This window comes from Protopterus annectens, chromosome 15.part0 (assembly GCF_019279795.1).
Source record: "Protopterus annectens isolate FY-2018-M chromosome 15.part0, PAN1.0, whole genome shotgun sequence".
NCBI lineage: Eukaryota > Metazoa > Chordata > Ceratodontiformes > Protopteridae > Protopterus > Protopterus annectens.
The window spans coordinates 696,559,922-696,582,744 of NC_056749.1; the positions used below are offsets into that span (position 1 = coordinate 696,559,922).

A 22,823-nucleotide genomic window follows, 5' to 3' on the forward strand; every position below is an offset into this window, starting at 1 on the left:
AAGTGATAACCACGGACGCTTCGGATTATGCATGGGGAGCCCACTTGCATGGGAAAGGCCTGCAAGGTTTTTGGACAGAGGATCAGAAGCAGCTACAGATCAATTTAAAAGAGATGTTAGCTGTACAGAATGCCCTCTTGGCCTTCAGGGATCTTTTACAGCCAGGGCAGCTACTGATATGGACAGACAACACCACAGTTATGTGGTACATAAACAAGCAAGGGGGTTCACACTCCTACCCCCTTTGCAGACTAGCCATGACTCTATGGAACACAGCACTAGCTTGCAAAGTGGATCTACAAGCTCAATTCCTGCCAGGGAAACAAAACACTCTGGCAGACAGCCTGAGCAGGAACCTGTCAGACCGACACGAGTGGATGCTAGACACCCAAATATTCAAGATGATTACAGAAGCCTGGGGCTGCCCGGACATAGATCTATTTACATCTCCCCACAACTACCAGTTACAGACTTTTTGCATAAGGACATATCACAAGCTAGCATGGAAAGTGGATGCTCTCTCATTCAGTTGGAAGAACCTTTCGGGGTATGCCTTTCCACCACTACCTCTTCTACCAAGGGTGTTATTAAAAATAAAACAGGACAAACCAAAGCTGATCTTACTAGCCCGAATTGGCCTCGACAGTTTTGGTACTCAATACTGATAAATCTATCCCAGGAACCTCCTTGGATTCTACCTCAAATTCCAAACCTTTTGTCTCAACATCAGGGCCAGGTCCTGCACTCTCATATCAAAACTCTCAGCCTGGTAGCCTGGCGTATTCAGGGTCTATAATTAATCCTACCCTTTCCAAACAGGTTATGGATGTCATCTTAGAAGCCAGAAGGCCTAGCACTAGGAAATCTTATGCAGGTAAATGGAAGAGATTTTGCACCTGGATGCATGCTCAGGAATCAGATCCTCACATTCCAAATATTCCATTGATTTTACATTACCTAACAGATATGTTGCATAAGGGTTTATCTTTTTCCTCCATAAAAATACATGCCTCAGCTATCTCTGCACATTATAATACAGATCCTCCAATTTTTTCACATCCACTTCTAAGGCCCCCTAGGACTCCACCCATTCCTGCCTGGGACCTCAATTATGTCCTGGAAAGACTTACTCTGCCACCTTTTGAGCCTGCTGCCACATCTGATATAAAGTACTTATCATGGAAGACTGTTATCCTCCTGGCTTTAACTTCAGCCAGGAGAGTCTCGGAGTTACAAGCGCTCATGGCTGTGGAACCTTACATTATTTTTCATCAAGAGAGGGTTTCTTTGAGGCCTAACCCTACTTTCATGCTTAAAGTGGTTTCCAAAGTGGTTTTAAACCAAACTATTCACCTGCCAACTTTTTTCCCTAATCCACAAAATAAGGGGAGAGGATCTTGCATTATTTGGACGTACACAGGCAGCTTCGCTTTTACCTGGACAGAACCAAGGATATCAGGAAAATAGAACAACTGTTTGTTTCTTATGCAGCAAATTCCCAAGGTAAAGCCATTTCAAAACAAACCATTTCTAAATGGATTGCTCATGGAATCAGATTTTGTTACTCTAATCATGGAAAGCAAATCCCAGGAAAAATTAGGACTCTGTCTACCAGAGCTGCTGCTACTTCAGCTGCCTTTCTCAGGGGAGTCCATACCAAAGATATTTTGGAAGCTGCAACTTGGAGTTCAGTGCATACTTTCTCTAAGCACTATAATGTCCCTCTTTATTCTAAGTCTAGGGCAGGCTTTGCTTCTGCAGTCTTGCAAGGCCTTCTAGCCTCCCCTTCTACTCTATAACCACCACCCTTTATCTCAGCTTTGGGATTCAACCCTACAGTGATGACTGCAACAGTGAAACACGATGAACATAGTACAGATGTGTACACTTAACATAAATGTAGATGTTCGAGTGTTTTCACTGTTGCAGTCTGGGTTACCCACCCTCTTGTCCCCTCTTATACTTTTATTGGTGTGGTTCCCTGCTTCACCCTTCTTCTGAGGTGTATTTGCTACAGGGTATGGGGTTTGTTGTATGTTACATTTTTGTTTTACTTTTAGCCTTTACTTTTGGGTACCTGACATCTGGGCAAGAAAAACTGGAGAACATGGCGTCGGCTGGGAGCTTTGTACCCCTGGCGCACTGACGTCAGGGAGGGTGAGTGCACAGCCGACGCCGGACCCAGACTTTGGGATTCTGGCCGACCGAGGGCTGCCTGCTGGCAGGAAGAACCCTACAGTGATGACTGCAACAGTGAAGACACTCTAACATCTACATTTATGGTAAGTGTACACAACTGTACTGTCTAGAGGATCATTGTTAGATGTTTTCACTTTGTGGTTGCACTGTGTAGATGAAGAGAGGAGAATTACAGCAGTGCATTATTTGATGGGGTCAGGACCAGAGTATCTTAGGAAAGCTTTGTGGCAAGCGGTTCTAATGCCAGCTAACATTAGTCTTGCTGTTTCTGAGGATAGAACTGATCCTCCAGATCTATCATTATAGTCTGTTCATAACTTATGTTTATTTAGAATGCAGAGGAGACAGAAAATATTTAGCACATAAGCAGGTTATTGTACAGTAATTTTCAGTAACCTGCCAAAAACAAGTTACAGTGAAAATTGTGTACAGTTTTTCTACTTTTTATTTAAGCATGATGTGCTTTCAGTTTCATTCACTGGTAATGTTTTTGTATTCTGTATTTTATGTATTTAGTGGACAATCACTGTGATTTCAGTGTAATTCATTGGTTATACATTTATGCACTGTATTTTTGTGTTTTTGTATCCTGCAATGTCTTACATGAAGTGGTTATCTTTGGGCTGTACTTAGATTGAGAGTTGTGTCTTTTTTCTCTGTGTTAATTCACAGACATTTGGGATAGGATTAGGATTTTGCCAGAGGTGTATGCTGTCTTTCCTCATGTTTGATTTTCACGGATTGGATATGAAGAGACAGACAGGGTCCAGCAGATGAGAGAGCTTCATCTTTGTTGATAGCAGATGATCTGTTAGTCTCAAGTGACTGCACACTCCAACATGCACTATAGAGGTTCACTACCAAGAGGGAAATTACTGGCATAAATCAGAGATCTTGGCCCTCTCCCAGAAACAAGTGGATTTTTCTCTCCATGTGAAGGAAGTACAGATACCTCGGGGGGGGGGGGGTTAAGTATCTTGAGCCTTATTCACAAGTGAAAGTAGAGGTGATCTGGAGAATGACTAGCAGATGGGTGCAGTGGCAGCAGCATTATAGGCATGTACCAAACTGTAGTGATGAGGCAAGGACAGTCAGAAATGAGGTTCTTTGGCATGGTAGCTGGACTCAGTTTGTGACAGGCGCTCTGCATTCTGTGAAAGTTTTGGGAGTGCAACCGCTGCTTCTTTTTTATTGATAAGCCTCTGTTGAGATGACTTGGGAACCATGTGAAAATGTTTCTGGACGTCTGTCATGGGAGGTGTACCAGGCAATACCGACTGGAAAGAGATCCCTAGGTGTAAACCCAGCAAACATTGGAGTAATTATGTCTTTCTCCTTGCATGGGAGCGTCTGTGCAACCTACAGGATGAGTTGGAGACAGTTGCTGGGCTGGACAAGTCTGGTCTGTACTGCTAAGTTTGCTGTCACTATCACCCTCACCAGGGCAAGTGGTTTTACAAAATGAACAGGTGCATTTTTTTAATTCCAGGGCCCATTTGAAGGCTTTCTGTACCATGAAAAAATTATGTTTGTGTTTGTGAAAGAAAATTAAATAATGCATTCTTTCAGGGCCCATTTCTGTAATATGTAACATTTGCCAAGTTTATGAAATATAGTTATGTTGTCAGTAGAGTTTAACAGTGCTGTGTAAGCATGTATTAATGGTAAACATAGTTAAGTGCTGACCAATACTAACACATTAGAATTTTCAACAATTTATAATAATGGGTTTTAAAACCTAATTTCTCAGTCGTTTTTTTTTTTTCTTCAGACGTTGAACTTTCTAGTCCATGTAAAGTATCACAGCTATGGGCTGCATGTAGAATTAGTTTAGTTTTCCTTCCATAACATCCATGTCTACTTAGTTTAGAATGATTCTTTACTAAGTTCTAATATTTGATACTTAACATTAACCGCTTTGGTAAAATGCATTTTCATAAGGATTTCTTTGATGTGTGTCCTTGCTTCTGTAACTTTATATTTGAACAGGTGTACATCTCTGTAATTGTTCATTTCTTGCGTTTTTTTTTTCTTTTTATAGGGACCACATGCAGTTGTGGAATTTTCTGAACTCGAAAGTGTAATGTCATTACAGGCTGAGTCCACTATCGCTGCTTCTGAACATGAATGTGCGGTTCCTTTTAAATCTAGACTGTTTTCTTTAAAGCTAAGTAATCCAAGAGAACAGCCTGCTGCTTCACGTCCACTTGTTCACATCTCAAGACAATCTACCATTCCCATCAATGAACTTGTTGAGAAGCTTTCACTTTCAGGGAGTGTAAGTGTTTTTTTAGTTCCATAATTTGCTTGGATTTTTTTTTTCTGTATCTGTGCTACTCCTTACGCCTTTGTAAGTACAGATGATCTTCATGTCCTACGGTCATTCCTTTTTATTGTTTTATTGTCATTACGGGAACATTATATCATCAGTCTGCTCTTAATTTACAGATTATAAAACCTGGGAATTCATCTCCTGATTTAAAGACTTGAGGCATTTGCCATTCATATACCATTGAACCTATTGAAGAGAGAATCAATCACATTGGAGGAAAGAGTTAATAAGGAGATGGAGCAGGTCCAAGAGAGTACCTTTTCTCAAGCATATATGAAGAATATGGATTCCTTAAATGAGTATGCAATTAACGATTTGCTAATGCACAAATATCTTGTACAGTGTAATAAATGCCATGTATATTTAAAGGTAACAGCTGATAACACTGGTGATCTGTATTCCTCGTGTCAAAAGTTGGATGATTTGCGAAGTGAATCTAGACTTAATGATGATTGCATTTGTGCAATTGGCAAGGCTTGGAGAACTGTTGTTTCATATATTAATGACTGGACTGATGAACTAAATAATGTTAAGCATAGAAACTATGCATCTATTTTCTGCAAAGATCAACTCCTATGAAACAAGAGTATGCCACTGACAACTCTGCAATTCTGGATACAAGTATTCAGTAATCTGAGGATCCAGTTTGTTTAGAAGGAAACAAAAAAAAAAAAGAAAGGAGGAAGTTCGCAACAAATAAGGAAAAAAAATTGATTAGTGACTGTAAAGGAAAGAGAATACGTACAGGAAATTATACTTTTCTATCAGAAAACCTTCAGTCTACAGAAAAAGGCATCATCTTTCCAACAGACGAAGATGGAAAAAAAGAGACAAGGAGCAGTTGAAAAGGAAGAAATCAAAACTAAATGTGGAAGGACTGAAGAACATTCCTGTAAGAAAAAAATAGAGGAGAATGACCAATGCTGACTACATGACTCAAGCTGCGGATTTACACCACCAGTTGGATGAGAATTTAATACACAATGAAAACAGTGGGATTAATAAGACTAATAGTGATGAAGATATATCCTTTGTAACAATTGATAGAGCAGATATTACTGTATTAGAAGCTAAAGATTCTTCAGAGCTGGCCAACAAAGTTATTCTTGTAATTGGAGATTCAATTATTACAGGAACTGGTATGTATATTTGCAGGGATGGTAATGAACATTGAATAGTGTTATGTTTGCCAGGAGTGGAAATAGAAGATGTGAGACCAGCCTTGGAATGCCTTAATGTAAAGAAGTATGGATCTGATGTTCTTCATCTCACATTGCTGCAGTCCTAACACTTGGGGTAGTCCGCTGTCCCAGTCCATTTGTCTGACATCAGGACGCCAGGGTACAAATGCGCATGACCGACGCCATATCCTCAGTCTTTTGCCGCATGGTCCGATGCAGAAGCAGTATGTGCAGGTTGGCGTTCTGAAATTTTCTGAAGTCGGAGTTTCAGACCGAATCAAAGTTGAATATTTTAGTTTTTCTTGCCTCAGTATTTAAACGGATGTCAGAAAAAGTGAATAACTGTATTTTGTGGGAAACAGATACCTCATAGGGATTACCATACCTTGTGTATACCTTGCTTAGGGCCTGCTTGTGCTAGATTTAACAAACGCACTATTAAGAGAAGATTAGATTGTGCCAGGTTAGTTTTGGGAAGCAAAAAGCGCAAGGACAAAGCAGCTGGAAGAACCGTCTGTCAAGTTCCTTTGGATTCTCAGGAGAGCCTTTACTGTTACAAGATGTGTCCTCTCAGGAGGTAGGCCAGGCTGAAGGGGCTTCTCAGGTAGCTGTTCTCCTCCCTTCCTAAGGTGGTTAGGCCCTCCCTTCTGTTTCCAAGGCTTCTTCTAGGGGCAGGCCAGGGTTAACTTCAGTGGGGTCTCCCTAGTTCTTCAGGGTCTCTGCCTAAGAAACATATGCTTAAAATGGCAGAAGATTTGATTACTATGATTAGAGGTTCTATGCCCTGATAAAAGGCCTAGGGTGGAACCTGAGCTTGAGAGTTTTGAGCAGTGCTCGCTGAAGACTTGCAGGAGTATCCTCCTTATTCTGATTCTGATGTAGATGATTCTACCTCCTGAGGATTTTTCTTTTTCAGAGACTCTTCATTCCATGAGGGAGCATTTTAAATGGGAAGGTCAAGATTTCTCTGATTCCAGGAAAAGGCTTAGGGAATTTTTGTTTCTACCCCAGCATAGGCCTTTGGCTATACCTCCTGTTCTGGATGTGGTAGAGGATGTTTTTGCAGAGGCTTCCCTGAACCCTGATTCTTTGCCTCCTGCCCCAATTAAACCGGATAGGTATTATAGGGTGCCTGAAGCTCACAAGTATCTTTTTAAGAGTCCTAGGGCAGACCCAGAAACTGTTTCTCAGGGCCCTAAAGGTGTTAAGGCTTCTGTTGTTAAAAATCCTGTTCCTTCTGATAAAGAGGCAAGGGCTTTGGATAGATGGGGAAAGAAGGTGTATACTTCTTCCACTTTAGCCATGAGGGCTTTGAATTGCCAATTTCACATGTTGAAATACCAAAATTATCTCCTTTGAAGGTATTGAGTGTAAAGAGTTGCAGGATTTAGTTCATGTTTCTGAACAGGTGGGTAAGCATTCACAATCTGATGTGTTATTTAAAGAAAATGGAGGACAAGGCTAAGTCTATGCAGAAAAGATTTTTGCAGGTTCAGCCTCCAAAGTTTAGTAGAAATTGGCCTGGACATATCCTTCTTATGATTCTCAGTCTAGAGAACAGGAGTTCACCTGCCCAGTCTTGTTATTACCCAAGACAGATGGAGGGCCGTCATCATCTACAATGTCAGTCAATTCACTCTCTTCATCTACAGCCATATTATATTCTGTTTGAACCACACAGCAGGTCTCAACAACCAACAAGTTTTGAATATGATTATGGAAGCCAGAAGACCTAGGCACGTAAGAAAGTGTATGCAGAAAATGGAAGAGATTTTTATTTTGGAGTGCAGCAGGGATTTGATGTTTCTGAGCCTAATTTGAGTGTGGCTCTCTCTTCAATACTGAGTTATTGGACAAAGGTTTTTCTTCTCTTTCATAAATTCAATTTGCAGCAATTTTTCAGCTCACTATGATTGTGACCCACCACCATTGTTTCATCCTTTGTTCAAGCAATTTCTTAGAGGGCAAGAATATAAGACCCCACGTAGAGCTCCTACTCCTGCTTGGGACCTCAATTTTGTGTTGGAGCTTTTCTAAGGTATGGGTGTTTATGGCTTTTGAGCCTTTTTTTTCATATAAGGATAGTATCACACACGCACAATCCTTCCTTTATGCCTAAGGTGGTTTTAGGTGTGGCTTAAAACCAAACTATTCATTTGCCTACTTTTTATGCAGATCCCTTGCAGGGCATTTTGGCAGCTCCTGCTTCATTATAGTTTAGCCATCCATATAGGGTACAGGAGTGTTTGGCCTTTTTATTCATGTTGGTACAAATGATGTCACCCGCAAGGATTCTTTGACTGTTAGTACGGAACTGACTGCCCTATTAGATAGTATTGCATGTACTGGTGGTAGGATGTATTTTTCACAAATCACCTATAGAAAGGATAGTCAGGTTATGGTGAATGAAAAGATTTTTTGGGTAAATACGTGCATGGAAATGTGTAGATCATCCAAACCTTGTTTTGGGCACGTGTTCAGACAAGATGGTGTGCATTTGTCTAGATCAGGGAAGAGAATTTTTGCAGCAGATATTTTGCAGTATTTGACAAGCACTAGGTAGGATTTTTGCCATATCAAAAAATTACCAACCCACAGATAGCAACATTTGATGCATCTCCTGTTGTGTCTTTCGACTTTTCCCGGTTAAGGGTTGCCACAGCGGAACTCCGGTCCGCTAATGATTGGCAGTAGATTTTTATGTGCCGAGTTGCCAGCTCTGACGCACAACCTTCAAAGACGGTACGCCCATTTACGTATGTCTCCACGCAGAAGACGCTGTAGCTGAGAATCAAACCGCACAGCCTCTTACTGAGGCGACAACGCTACCACAGCACCACCACCGCAGTAACATTTGATGCATCTCTGATGGTTGTTAATAATAGGAGCATTAATAATAAAATTTTTTTATTGGAAAATTTGCTAAGTTCCCACAAGATTGATGATGTTATTGTTTGTGAAATATGATTAAAGAAGAATGACTGGAAACCAGTTCTGTCCGGGTATAAATGTTTTATTGCAACAGACATTCAAATAAAAAATCAGGCGTAGGTGTTATGATAGGGATTAAAGATGACAATGAGATCTGTGATTAGTACATGTTCTGTGATAACACTAACATTATAGACTGTGTAACTGTGACAATAAAGACAACCCTGGAACGTATAACATTGTGTGTGTAGACCACCAAAGTCAAGTGCAGATGACCTAGAGGAGTTCATACATTTCTTGCATGAAACACAGGAGGGAAGAATAATAGCTGGGGACTTAAATTTACCAAAACAGACTGGAATAATATTGAGTCTACAAAGTCAATAAGGAAATTATTCACAGCATATATTTAGGAACAACAATTGCTTCAGATTGTAAAACAACCTACCATAGGACAGAACATACATTGCTTGTGTTCCCAAAGAAATTACTGTAACTTCAAGTCAAGTTTTACCATTGATGTGCAGTGATCATGGGGTTATAAAGGTTAATTTGTTGCTAGATAATTCTGCCAAACTGAAATCTTAGCCAGTGCACAGAAGGTTAGTTACAAATTGTATGGAAGCAAAACAGTCACACTGTAAAACTAACTGGAGTGAATTGTTCAGTGGAAAAACTGCAGATGGAATGTGGATAGTTTTGATAGAGGAATTGTTTGAGTGCAAAAAAAAATGTTTAACATCATGATCTTGGCATAAAACATCAGGCGGATGTATTTCCATAAGAACAAGATATCTGATTAAGGTGAGAGACAAAAAATATAAGAAATGGAAGACAGGTCAAACTACAACTTTGAAAACTGTAATAAACAAGCTGGACAAACATATTAAGCATACTGTGAGACAAGATCAAGAAGAATTTGAAGAAAAGTTTTATAAAGATACTGAGTATAATAGGAAACCTTTTTATAGATAAATAAGATGTGGAAAGGAGTAAAGACACACAAACTGAAACTATGTGCAGATTCTAACATTTATTCTCAGACACAACAGGCTATAGATATATTTACAAAATCTTATACTAAACAGTTTGGTTCCACAAAAGGGATGGTAAATTGTCCTAGTGATATCCAGGTGTAACCCCAGATACTGGAATCAAATTAGATTATATTGAAAAAGAACTGCTCAAACTCTGTCCAAACACAGCACAGGGAGGAGACGGAATTAGTAACAATGACCTAAGAAACCTTTCAGCAAGAACTTATGGTACCATTATATCTGTTATTCACTAAGTCATATAAATATGGGAAGATTCCTCAAGATTGGAGAGATGTGCTTATTAAAGCTGTTTTTAGGGTTAAGGGGAGTAGGACAAACCCAGAGTCATACAGACCCTTAAGTGTATTTTCGTGTAGTGGAAAAATAATGGAGAGGGTAATATTGGATAAGTTATTGTCAGAATTGGATAGGTTAGGACTTGAAACCATATATCAGCATGCATATGTTGAAAACAGATCCATTACCTCCTGTAACATGATGCTCTATAACAATATAATAGCTATGAATGAAAAATTGTGCTGTGATGTAATTTATATAGGTTTAACTTCAGAATTTGACAGGGTCATACCCAAACACTGATCAGCAAGTTAGTACAAGATGTAACACACGACAAAGGCTCCTCAGTAGTTCACTCAAAATAAATTTATTCACAATACACCGAAAAAACAGTAAACGTAACTAACCAAAAATAACTGAAAATAAATGAAAATAAGTACTTGGCGCTTTCACCCTGAAAAACATTAGGGCATATTCAGAGTACTGAATAAATTATCCACTCAACCACAGTTAAATGCATTTGTCCTAAATTACACAACGCCTGTCATTGGTTAATTAATTAATTTTTTAAAAAATCATTTATAACTTATTAATAATAAATATAGTACAATAGATTAAAAATAGATAAAACACAATGTAATTTAATGTAATAAATACTATAAATATTATAAATATTCTAAGTGTACTTGATATGATTTAATCCATAAACCTATAAAAACCTATATAAACTTAAAATATTGTCAAGCATTAGTGGGTGCTGTTGTTGAATAATAAGTAAAAACAGAGTTAATGCTATAAACATAATGTTTTATGATATTCCTCACCTTAAAAATAAACATATATGAACTATTTTATGCTAAAAAAGCACTAGTATATCAAATACAATGTGATCTTTGTTTTAAAATACTTGAAATAGAAATATGTCCATTAATGCCCGGTAAACAACTGGCATTGAGTCTTAGCTGCCACAAACATTCTTTGGCTTCTAACAAATTGTCATAACCCCCTCCTTTCTCCCAATAATTGGGAATTCTATCAATTACAAAGAATATAAATCTCTTAAAATTCTCACATTTACTACTGTGTACATATAGGGCATTCACCATCTTTTTATTTTTGATGTCCCTATTGTGTTCAAGAATACGTTCCCTCAGTTTCCTGGTGGTTTTCCCTACATAGTATGCGGGACAAGAAACACATGTAGCCAAATAAACCACCATTTTGGTATTACAATTACAGTGTCTTGGGCATTTTATAGATCTCCCATATCCTTGCACCATAGTGTATGGTCCATCATTCACAAATTTACAGCATTTACAAAAACCACACTTACTCATTTTTGACATGGTATATATACGGCTCTTGTTGTTGTTTTCCATAATTTCCTTTAGATTGGTGCCCCGACTATACGTAACCTTGGGAAAATGCCCTATTGTTTCATTGTATTCTATTCTATTGGAAAAAACACTGAACCAAGTGTCATTTAATATTTGGACTATAGTGTCAGAATTTTCATTAAATGGTAAAATAAACGCATCTCTTTTGTTAATATTTGTCTTCTCTATAGACATAGTGTTTAGTCCATATTTTATTATTGGTTTATATACAGTGTTTCTTTTCATCATAACTTCATCCTTTACTTGATTTACTAAATTTAATGGATAACCCCTATCTAAAAACATATCACATATTACTTTTAGTTCATAAATAAAATTGATATCTTCACTAATAATACGTGATAGTCTGACCATCTGACCTTTTACAAGATTCTTTTTTTGAAAATGTGGATGGCAGCTATCATAATGAAGGTAGGAATTTGAATATGTTTTTTTCCGAAAAATATTAGATTCAACCATATACTTGTTAAAATACATAGTGATATCCAAATATTCACACTTCTCTTCATGTATTTTAGTTGTAAAATTCAAAAAAAGTCAAAGATGAATCTAAGTAGCATACAAATTCACTTAGCTCTTCTTTGTCACCCTTCCAAAAAATTAAAATATCATCCAGGTATCAAACATAAAATGATATTTTTGTCCAGAACCTGGATGAAAAGATACTTTCAATCTCCCACTGGGCTAACACTAAATTTGCGTAAATGGGAGCACATCTGGCCCCCATTGCTACCCCTGTACGCTGTCTTATAATATTCACCTTCCATATACATAAAATTATTATGCAGGACCATTTCCATCATCTCTACTAATAACTTACACTTGACCGTGTGTAGTCCACTGTACCTATCTAAAATTGTCTCAAACATTTCCAGACCCAGCTTATGTGGTATAACAGAAAATAGATTTATCATGTCTATGGTGACCATAATGATGTCATTAATATTGTTATTCATGTTGTATATTCTTAATTTATCAAGGCAATGCCAAGAATCCTTAATAATGTGGGGGAATTGATTGAGAATATCTTTACAATAATAATCGATGTACCTAGCTAAAGCTTCTAATTTTTTGCCTTTGGCTGAAACAATCGGCCTAAAGGGTGGATTGTTCACACACTTATGTGTTTTTGGAATACCAAAAATTGATGGAGCAACAGGATGCTCCACAATAAAATATTCGTATTCTTGTTTGTCTATCATTCCTTCTATCAAGTATTCATACAGTAACCAGTCTATCTTTGTATAAGCTCTATTCATCTCAAGTTTAGATACTTTTTCATAGGTTTCATCATCTTCTAACATATTGGTCATTTTGTTTATATAGTCTGTTTTAGTCATAATTACCACCCCACCACCTTTATCAGGCTTCATGACTCTATATTTGTCCTTGGTGGTTAGTTATTTTAAACAGAATCTTTCTGTACTAGTAAGATTGTCTTCTTTAATCAAAGATGTTTTAACCACTCTACGCAGTTGTGATTCACATAGTGTCTCAAATAAATATATAATAGGGTTCTGTGGTGGTATAAACGTACTGGATCTTTTTAAAGTCAACCTAGCTATGTCAGGTTCTATAGCTTTTTTTCTGGTTGGCAAAAAACATTTTTAAATTTAACAATCTCGTATATGTTTTTAAATTAATAAGTAATCTACCTATGTCATGTTTAAAATTGGGAACAAAAGTAAAACCTTTCTTAAAAAGTGCAACAAATTCAGAACCAAGACTGGTACCGGTATAATTGTACATAGTGAAACCTCCATCTAATATAATTGTACAGGAAGGTTTTTCTTCTTCTAAATTAATCTCAAAATCACCACCCTGTATACAGTTTTCATCATTGTCCCCATTTTTACACAGCCAACTGCTCTCTGAAACAACATTATTAATTAACAGTTTGCAACCTTCACTTAGTACAGAATTGTTCGATGAAGTGGTTACTAAGTTTTTCACTTTCCCTTAATAATAAGTGTTTTTTCTGTAGGATGCAACTTCCCTGTATTGCATTTGTTGTGGTTGTCAACCTTGATACCGATCGCATAGCCTTTCTGATCTCCTCAGAACAGGTTCGTCTAAAAAAACTGTATCATTGTCATTATGTCCTACATTATCATTCATATTCAGCTGTGTCCTGTGTGAATTGTGTTTATGGTTGGGCCTATCATATCTATTGGAGTGTTCATCACCTTTAAAGTATACTGAAGCCACCCTTTCGCCAACCTGTTTCTGCTTAGAATTTTTGAATTCTTTAAAATGATTATAAGCCCTCTTGTTTGTATAGTCATTGCTGTCCCTAAGAAGCTTTTTATTTTTGTAATCCAATCCCTTCATAACAAAATTATCTAAATCTTTCAAAACATTATCCAGTCTATGTTTATTGACCTCAAACAACAAATCATTACGTATACTTTTGTGTAATTCCGTTAACACCACATTGTTTACTCAATTTGTTGTTATTCCTAATAATAAGACGCATAAGGTCTAAACCTGTTCTAGCGTATAAGTTAATAAGTTCATCAAACAGTTCATTGTCATCATGGAACCCAAAAGGTAATTTAAAAACACGTAACCCTTTTGGTACCTGTTCCAACTCCAACGACCTCTCTAGAAACGCGTTGTCCATCTGTAGCGTTTTAAATTGTTTCAAAGTCCTCTCGAATTCAGTAATCTGCTGATTCAGAGTCCCCATGTCCTTGATGTTGGTTTTTAATATGTTTGAAAAACTTGGTGCTTGTAATATATCCTTAATGTCTGAAAACTTACTCTTGTGTAAACAACTTTTGTTGCCGTCTCCAGCGTTCAACGCAGAATTCGAAGGCGGGATACCAAGTCTTAAACTTCCTGTGTTGTTCCTGTTTCCTCCTCCAATTAAACCTGCTGAACCATTGCTAGCCGACGGACGGTTAGGACTGTCACCCAGAGTCGAGTGCAATGTAAATAACTGTTCCTGTGTCTCTGTAATGGTAACATTAGGTCCCTGTTGCAAAATATTGCCATTTTCCTGTATTAATAAAATCAGGCATTGTGTCGCTTCCAAATGTTGTTTCAATAGTTGCTCCATATACAATTAGCAATCCAAAATGTGTATGTATATAAGGGAGCCTGGTAGTTCGTCAATAATCCAAAAGGTGAATATGTGAAGAAAATTACTGTCAAGCAAACCGCCGTTGGAACCTCAACCTCTTATAGTAAATCCACGAACTGTAAAAACTGGTAAAACACGACAAAGGCTCCTCAGTAGTTCACTTGAAATAAATTTATTCACAATACACCGAAAAAACAGTAAACGTAACTAACTGAAAATAAATGAAAATAAGTACTTAGCGCTTTCACCCTGAAAAACATTAGGGCATCTTCAGAGTACTGAATAAATTATCCACTCAACCACAGTTAAATACATGTGTCCTAAATTACACAATGCCTGTCATTGGTTAATTAATTAATTTTTAAAAAAATCATTTATAACTTAATAATAATTATAGTACAATAGATTAAAAATAGATAAAACACAGTGTAATTTAATGTAATAAATACTATAAATATTATAAATATTCTAAGTATACTTGATATGATTTAATCCATAAACTTATAAAAACCTATATAAACTTAAAATATTGTCAAGCATTAGTGGGTGCTGTTGTTGAATAATAAGTAAAAACAGAGTTAATACTATAAACATAATGTTTTATGATATTCCTCACCTTAAAAATAAACATTTATGAACTATTTTATGCTAAAAAAGCACTAGTATATCAAATACAATGTGATCTTTGTTTTAAAATACTTGAAATAGAAATATGTCCATTAATGCCCGGTAAAAAACTGGCATTGAGTCTTAGCTGCCACAAACATTCTTTGGCTTCTAACAAATTGTCATAATCCCCTCCTTTCTCCCAATAATTGGGAATTCTATCAATTACAAAGAATATAAATCTCTTAAAATTCTCACATTTACTACTGTGTACATATAGGGCATTCACCATCTTTTTATTTTTGATGTCCCTATTGTGGTCAAGAATACGTTCCCTCAGTTTCCTGGTGGTTTTCCTTACATAGTATGCGGGACAAGAAACACATGTAGCCAAATAAACCACCATTTTGGTATTACAATTACAGTGTCCTGGGCATTTTATAGATCTCCCATATCCTTGCACCATAGTGTATGGTCCATCATTCACAAATTTACAGCATTTACAAAAACCACACTTACTCATTTTTGACATGGTATATATACAGCTCTTGTTGTTGTTTTCCTTAATTTCTTTTAGATTGGTGCCCCGACTATATGTAACCTTGGGAAAATGCCCTATTGTTTCATTGTATTCTATTCTATTGGAAAAAACACTGAACCAAGTGTCATTTAATATTTGGAGTATAGTGTCAGAATTTTCATTAAATGGTAAAATAAATGCATCTCTTTTGTTAATATTTGTCTTCTCTATAGACATAGTGTTTAGTCCATATTTTATTATTGGTTTATATACAGTGTTTCTTTTCATCATAACTTCATCCTTTACTTGATTTACTAAATTTAATGGATAACCCCTATCTAGAAACATATCACATATTACTTTTAGTTCATAAATAAAATTACCTTCCACACTAGCACAACACAGTTATTCTAATGCTTTTGAGCACCTTGGTTCAGTGACCTTATGTGTATTTTTTGCTGAGAATTTGTAGTTTTATCTTGATACTTTACTTATTACCAATTATGTTCAGCACACTTGATGTGCTTCAACATACACAGTTTAGTGCACTAACATAGGTATTTGTATTAACTCAGTTTTACAAACACCAGCGGAGTTTTTATGCACTTGTAATTATTATTTCTTTGCCTCACCAGCTTAGTAGTAGGCTAGATTTACACATTTTTTTATAGACAACGTTAGTTGTACTTTTAGTCTATTTGGATTTTTAGCTTTTACTTTAAAAGCAGTTTTTAGTCTAGTTGTGTTTGCAAACAGGGCGTGTCTTGTAAGTCAACTTTCACTTTAAGTAGTTAATTGACTTTGTAAGTATTAGCCCAGACAGTATTTAAGCTGTGACTTTTTGTTTTTCTTGATCTGAAGAAGTTTGTTTATTGGAATAAACGAAAAGCGCTTTATCATTTCGTTCTGTGCTACTGTGTGGTTTCTTCTCTATTTTGTTTTTCAGATTCCTCCATTTTGGCTGGGAGCCAATCACTTCCAGTTCAGTGCCCTGCTGTTTGGTCTCACCACATCTCCAAGGTGTTCACCAAGATATAATGGCAGTGGTAGCGGCACACTTGCACATGCTTGGGATCAAAGTCTTCCCCTGCCTGAAGATTGCCCTTCTGACTGCTGTATTCAGGCATCTCCTGGTATACAGTCTACCAATACTCGGACATGGAAATCCTAAAAGCTATGGAATTCATAGCACCAACTATCCCAAATACTTCCTTTCACATGGTTGAATATGAGGAATATTCATTTGAACACAAAATTGTCTGGGCCCAACATTCACACCCTCTAGGCACAGTGATTCCTCCCATACCCCCTCTCAAAAAGGAGCTCTCCTGGTGGGTAGACTAGGTGAAACTCAACCCAGGGTTCCCATTCATTCTGCCAGCCACTGTTATATACACAGATTCTTCAGATGAGGCTTGGACTGGCACCCAGAGTCCAGGGAAGATGGTAACCCAAACTCAAAAAGCAACACATCAACCTGAAGAAGAGGGCCATCATCCAAGCTCTTCAGGTTTTCCCAAGTGTCAGGAAACCAGGTCCTCTTTGAGTATTCATAGACAACACTACAGTCAAGTGGTACATAAACAAGGAGGCACCAGATCATACCTACTGCGCAGACTAGCACAGAGTACCTGGCACCTTGCCACCCAGAAGAGCATGTCCCTACTTGCATATACATCTCATCACATGGTAAAGCACTAGAAGACTCGTTAAGCAGGGCCCTGAAGGACCCTTACAAATAAACCTTGAACAGATAAGTTTTCCTGGACATCTTTTGCAATTGGGGGACACCTCAGATACAGCTATATGTCTCGGAGGACAACAAAGAACTCGCTGTCTTTTGCACCAGGAACTCTTGCCTCTCAGCCTCTTGGACAGATGCCATCTCCTTTCAGTGGACAGAGAAGTTTCTCTGTGCCTTCCCCCACTGCCTGTTTGTTCCAAGGGTTATATATTAAAGATCCGAAAGGACCGAAACTACTGCTGGTGAGTCCCCCTTTGGCCAAGACAGCATTGGTTCCCTCTTCTTTTTCATCTAGCCAATGACAAACATTATTTAAGCATAACTTTGACCAGTGGATGAGAAATTAGAAATTCATCCCAAATCTGGCCCCATGTCTGTGATGGACAATGGCAGACAGTAATACCCAAACTAACATATCACCCAACATAATCTCTAGAAATTTCGTTCTCCAAGAAGCAAGAAGACCCACCATTTTAAAATTCTACACTGCCAAATGGAAGTGATTTTCTTTCTTGTGCCGTAAAATTAACCAAGACCTAAAGAAAACAGGAACCTTACACCCTAAAGCATTTGTGTGAGCTCATGGATGCAGGTGTAGCTTACTTCTATTCTTTATAAACCCTCCTTCTGTCCATCTCTATCTTCCTTAGTCTCCATCTACATCCCATCCCGGACCCTCCGTACTTCTAACCAACAATTACTTGATATCTACCACCCAAAAAGGTCAGTAGGCAAACTACTGTGCAAACACTCCCTTGCCCATGCTTGGAACAAACTTCCCCTTGACTTACGTTCAGTCTCCCACACCTCACACTTTAAAAATGAACTAAAAGCTTATTTTCTCAATTCCAGAACCTGCCCTTGCCATGACCCTACCTAGTCTTCCTTCCCTTTATGTACCCTCAAAAGGACCATACTTAGTACCTCATTACACCTCTCTCTCCAATGTGTCTACTATGCATTTGCACAATTTTATACAAACAAAAAATGTTCATTGTTGACCTATTATACTATATCAATGTAAAATTGTTACTTAACTTCTTTTTAATGCAACTTTAACTTTATGCATGTATCCCAACATATGTGAATCGTTTTGCTATAACTGCTATTATATCAATATTGCTTAAAATTGTACTTGTTTTAAAATGTATTACTGGAGCTTTTCTCCTCGGGTCTCCACTGAAAATGGGCCACAATCCCAGTTGGACAAACCCGGTTAACAAATGTCAATAAATAAATAAGTAAATAACTTCTACATCAAAGCAGACTTCTCAGCCACCTCTGACTGTCTACCACTCAATCCACCTCTTACGTCTAGACCTGAGGTCAAACAATTCTTTAAAGGATTTCTGTGTCTAAGACCACCAAAGAAGCCCTTGCCCCATCCTTGAGAGCTTTTCTTCATGCTGTACTTCCTTTTGAACCAGCAGCCTCAGCAAATCTCATGTTTTGCACCCGGAAGACTATTCTGCTTTTGGCTTTTGCTTTTGCTAGGAGAGTCTCAGAACTACAGGCACTCATGGCCATTCCTCCCTTTTCAACTTTTCACAAGGGCAGGGTGATGCTGAGAGATGCCTAAAGTAGTGAACTTTAGCTGTCTCTTAACCAGGACATTAATCTTACCTGCTTTTTTCCCATCCCACAGAACAGGGAGGTAAGACTCCTACACTCTGCATACATTCTCAGACAGCCGAGGTTCTGTTTGAACAATAACAAATGTATTTGTAAGTCATAGCAACTATTTCTCTCTTTCATGATACAAACATAGGCAAACCAGTGCCTAAACAAAACACTGAAAGGTAGATCTGGAAGTCCATCTCCTACGTGGAATATCTTTGCCCTCATGCTCTTGAGTTCACTCTGCCAGGTTAGTGGCATCCTCGGGGGCTTTCTACAAAGAGGTTGATGCCAGGGAAGTACTGGAAGCTGCCATCTGGTCACCTGTATACCCTCACACAACACTACAGGATTGATGCCTTTTCAAAGTCCTGAGCTGCCTTTGCCAGGTCATTTCTCTCTGGCGTCTTGGACAGTAATTATTTCAACTTGCCAGCCCCCCTTAATGTTCCTTTCCTATCTGGGAATCGCCCATTTGTTTAGGGTACTGCAACAGATAACTTGGTCAGGATACAGTACAGTTGTGTAAGAATTTCCCTTAACAGTAGATGTCGTACCTTTCACCATTGCAGTATTCCTTCCCACCCTCTTTCACCTCTGATTTGGTTAACATCTCTTTCTCTCGGCTGTACATCATTTTATCGATCGCATTTCATGTGATTTATATTTGTGCGAAAGTGTTTTTTTGCACAGTGAAAAAACGAATGCCACAATGTCAAACCTTACAACAGCGAATGCAATACAGCATTCGCTGTTGTAAGGTTCGACATTGTGATGCAGATAGCACTATAGTGGGGATCAGGAAATGTACCCTTTCCCTCACTATAGTGTGATCCCAGAGTTTGTATATTTAAGTAGCAGGGGGGTATGGGGGGTGCATGTCCCCCTGCAAACACATTTTTACTGTGCAAGTCACAGTAATACTGTTACCGGAAGTGTGGTGAATGTTCGAATTATGTCGAATTCAAAGATTCACCACTTCGGAGTTCCTTTATTTGTGTTCAACTTTATAAATTTTGCATTTTTGTTTCGAATTAATAGCACTTCGCCATTGGTTAATTCAGCGAAATAATAGTAAACCCTTTCTCTCCAGCTATCCCCAGCTGTCCTCTCTCTCTACCTACCCTGGAGGTAGGACCCTAGGACAGAGGGGACTTCATACCACTCCATGCTTGACCTCTCCTAGCTGACCAGTCACTCTCTTCAGGCTACTGACTTGGAAAATAATCTGAGGATCCATGCTCATATGGCCAACCGCCCTCCTGTATATACCCCTATTCTTACAAGCTGAGGTCACATGTTGGATGTACGACCCAAGGAAGGTTAGGCTTAGGTATCCTGGTCGGATGTCAGTAGTGAAAGCTGCGGTAGTGATCTGTAGGACATCTACTGTTATGGTAAGTTCTTCGACAATTGTACTTTTTCATAAGAAGAGAATTTTTTTTTTAATCTAAGCTGGTTTAATACTTAGCCTACCATTGCATTTTAAAGTGAATCATGAGATTTATTTTCATTCAAACAATTGTCGAACTTGTTCAATGAAATACTGTTTCTGGCAGTACATTTTTTTAATATAAACAAATTTCAGTGTTAAAATGCAGTCACGTATTTATGAAGCATTAAAATTTTATTTTGAACAAGTTACATATGTAAACATTTAAAACTATATTTTATAAGGCTCATTTAATTTTTGGATACTTTTTACTTCATTTTGAAATGTCTTTTTTTTTTTTTTTTTACTTTAATAAGCCTAACCCATGGCAGGACTAGGCAGGTATTATTTCTACCTTACATATTAACCAAGTTTGTGTCTTTCGGCTTTTCCCGGTTAGGGGTCGCCACAGCAAAACTCCGGTCCGCTAATGATTGGTAGTTGATTTTCACGTACCGGGTTACCAGCCCTGACGCACAACCTTCAATGAAGGTACGCCCATTCACGCATGTCTCCACGCAGAAGACGCTCTAGCTGAGAATCGAACCGGACAGCATCTTACTGTGAGGTGACCAAGTATCACTGTAAAAGTTTGAGGCCTGGTGTTTTCTGCACATTACATTTTCATTTATTTTGTAGTTTAGGTATATAGGGCAGTGTACTGCTGTCATATACTTTTCCAGTAAAAAGTAAGATTTTCTTACACAGAAACCTAGAATATCTGACAGAAATTGACCCTGTTATTATGATATTGTATTCATTTGTATGCGTTTTTATGTATACAAGTGCTTTTCAAGTGCTTTAGTAACTTCCGTACTTAGTACATTACATTTCTTTTATAAATCAGGTGTTATCAGAGGGTTTCCAAGAGATTGTTGCTTCGCTTGTGCTTGCAGTCATGCTTTAAATTCAACTTCTACAATGTGTATGTAATATTATTGTTATTTTTTTAAGGCATTAACTACTATTTTTGCTATACTGAAAGCAACTTTGCATGTTTCGTAGAGATGTACACATGCGCAGTTTGCCACTTTTCTCCACTAATGGATTTCTACCCATTTCAACCTGACCTGTAAGCAAAACAAATAGAAAATAAGTTGTGGGTATTGTCTTTTTATGTGGCATACCCTTGCTGTTATGGGACATCTGGGCAGTGTCACTTGTGGGGTCTGCATAAAATGTACTTTGGTTCACATTCTTTGGGCAACTCTGTACAAAGTGCTGTTTTGGTCTGCTTTCTGCACCCATATTATTTACCATTGTGCTAGCTGTTACAGGACTTGCAAGAGAAAGATCTAAATGTGTTCTCCCCTACCTATACAGATGGCTTATTTTAACCCCATAAAAAGATTTCCTGTAGCATCTTTTGGCTATGCAGGCCTGGAGGAATCTCCATAAACTGGGAAAAAAACTTCTAAACCTAACTCTGTGGACTGTTTTTATTAGGGCAGAGCTGAAAAGTATTCAGTTTATATGTTTCATGTACATAGAAAGGGCCCATGCAGTCAAGTTCATAAGTCTCTGACATCTGAGATAAGGAAATGGCGTTGGGTCCATGGTTGAGCTTCCCCTGCATCATCTGGACTTCATGATAGTCTTGATACAAATGGTTCCATTTCTATACCCAGGGATGCTAATGCTGCAGTAGATGGTGAGCTATCATATCTGTATAATCACCACATGTTCACTGGCATCATCTGGTGTCAAACCCTTGTCACCAGACTTTTGAGTGGTGACCTTTTTTCACCACTTTCACATTCTGTAGTAGAAACTTTTTCAGGTCCTGATGACAGATTCTTTGCTAGAGGTCTGTGGGGCCGTCTTCAGTTTAGGTACATCCCCACCCCTTGGAAAAGGGACTCCTTGTAATATAAACCATCTAGAGATATAGACAGTGTTTCTTGCCCTGAAAGCTCTAGAAGGGGCTGAGAACAGAGCCTCTTATTTTCCAGTGGATGTATCCTTGGTGCGGTACTTGAACAAGCAAGGTGGTAACAGACTCATAGAGGGATGTTACCATTACAGAATTTATCATTCCAAGGAAGTGTATATGCTTGTTGACTGCATGATTCCACTGCTCTTGTCTTCTCACTGGGTTGAGGATTTAGGAATTTTATGTGGACAGGGTCTTCCAGCAAAGTGGAATACTGGCATTGACCTGTTCTCCATTCAGGTGAATACAGTCCATCTCCTGCTTTGTCATCCAGCACACCTTGGAGGAGTTGATGGTGGGTGCATTTTCTCTTCCATTGACAGGAGGTTTCTTGTATACCTTCCCCCATTCCTGTTGATTTGTCTTCTCTCTAAATTAAAAAAAAAAAATTCATTCTGTTTGCTGACCTGTAGTGGCTGAAGGTGTGGTATTGGGTGCTCCCCAGCATTACAAGAACTTACCTTTATATAAATTGGTTTTTCAGTGTGACCTTCTCACTTACTGTTTTAGTT

At 38.1% G+C, this 22,823-nt stretch overlaps 1 protein-coding gene across 2 annotated transcripts in view; it reads left to right on the forward strand.

The window, feature by feature from the left end:
- LOC122790015 (mitochondrial poly(A) polymerase) overlaps positions 1-22,823 on the forward strand; it is an 894,403-nt gene that overhangs the window by 532,316 nt on the left and 339,264 nt on the right. Inside the window, exon 3 of one of the 2 annotated variants that reach the window (XM_044057550.1) lies at positions 4,241-4,477. The exons of the other annotated variant lie outside the window; for it this stretch is intronic. Within the exon in view, the coding sequence (XP_043913485.1) occupies positions 4,241-4,477 (237 nt within the window). The remainder of the gene's footprint in view (positions 1-4,240; positions 4,478-22,823) is intronic. 2 annotated transcript variants of the gene reach the window in all.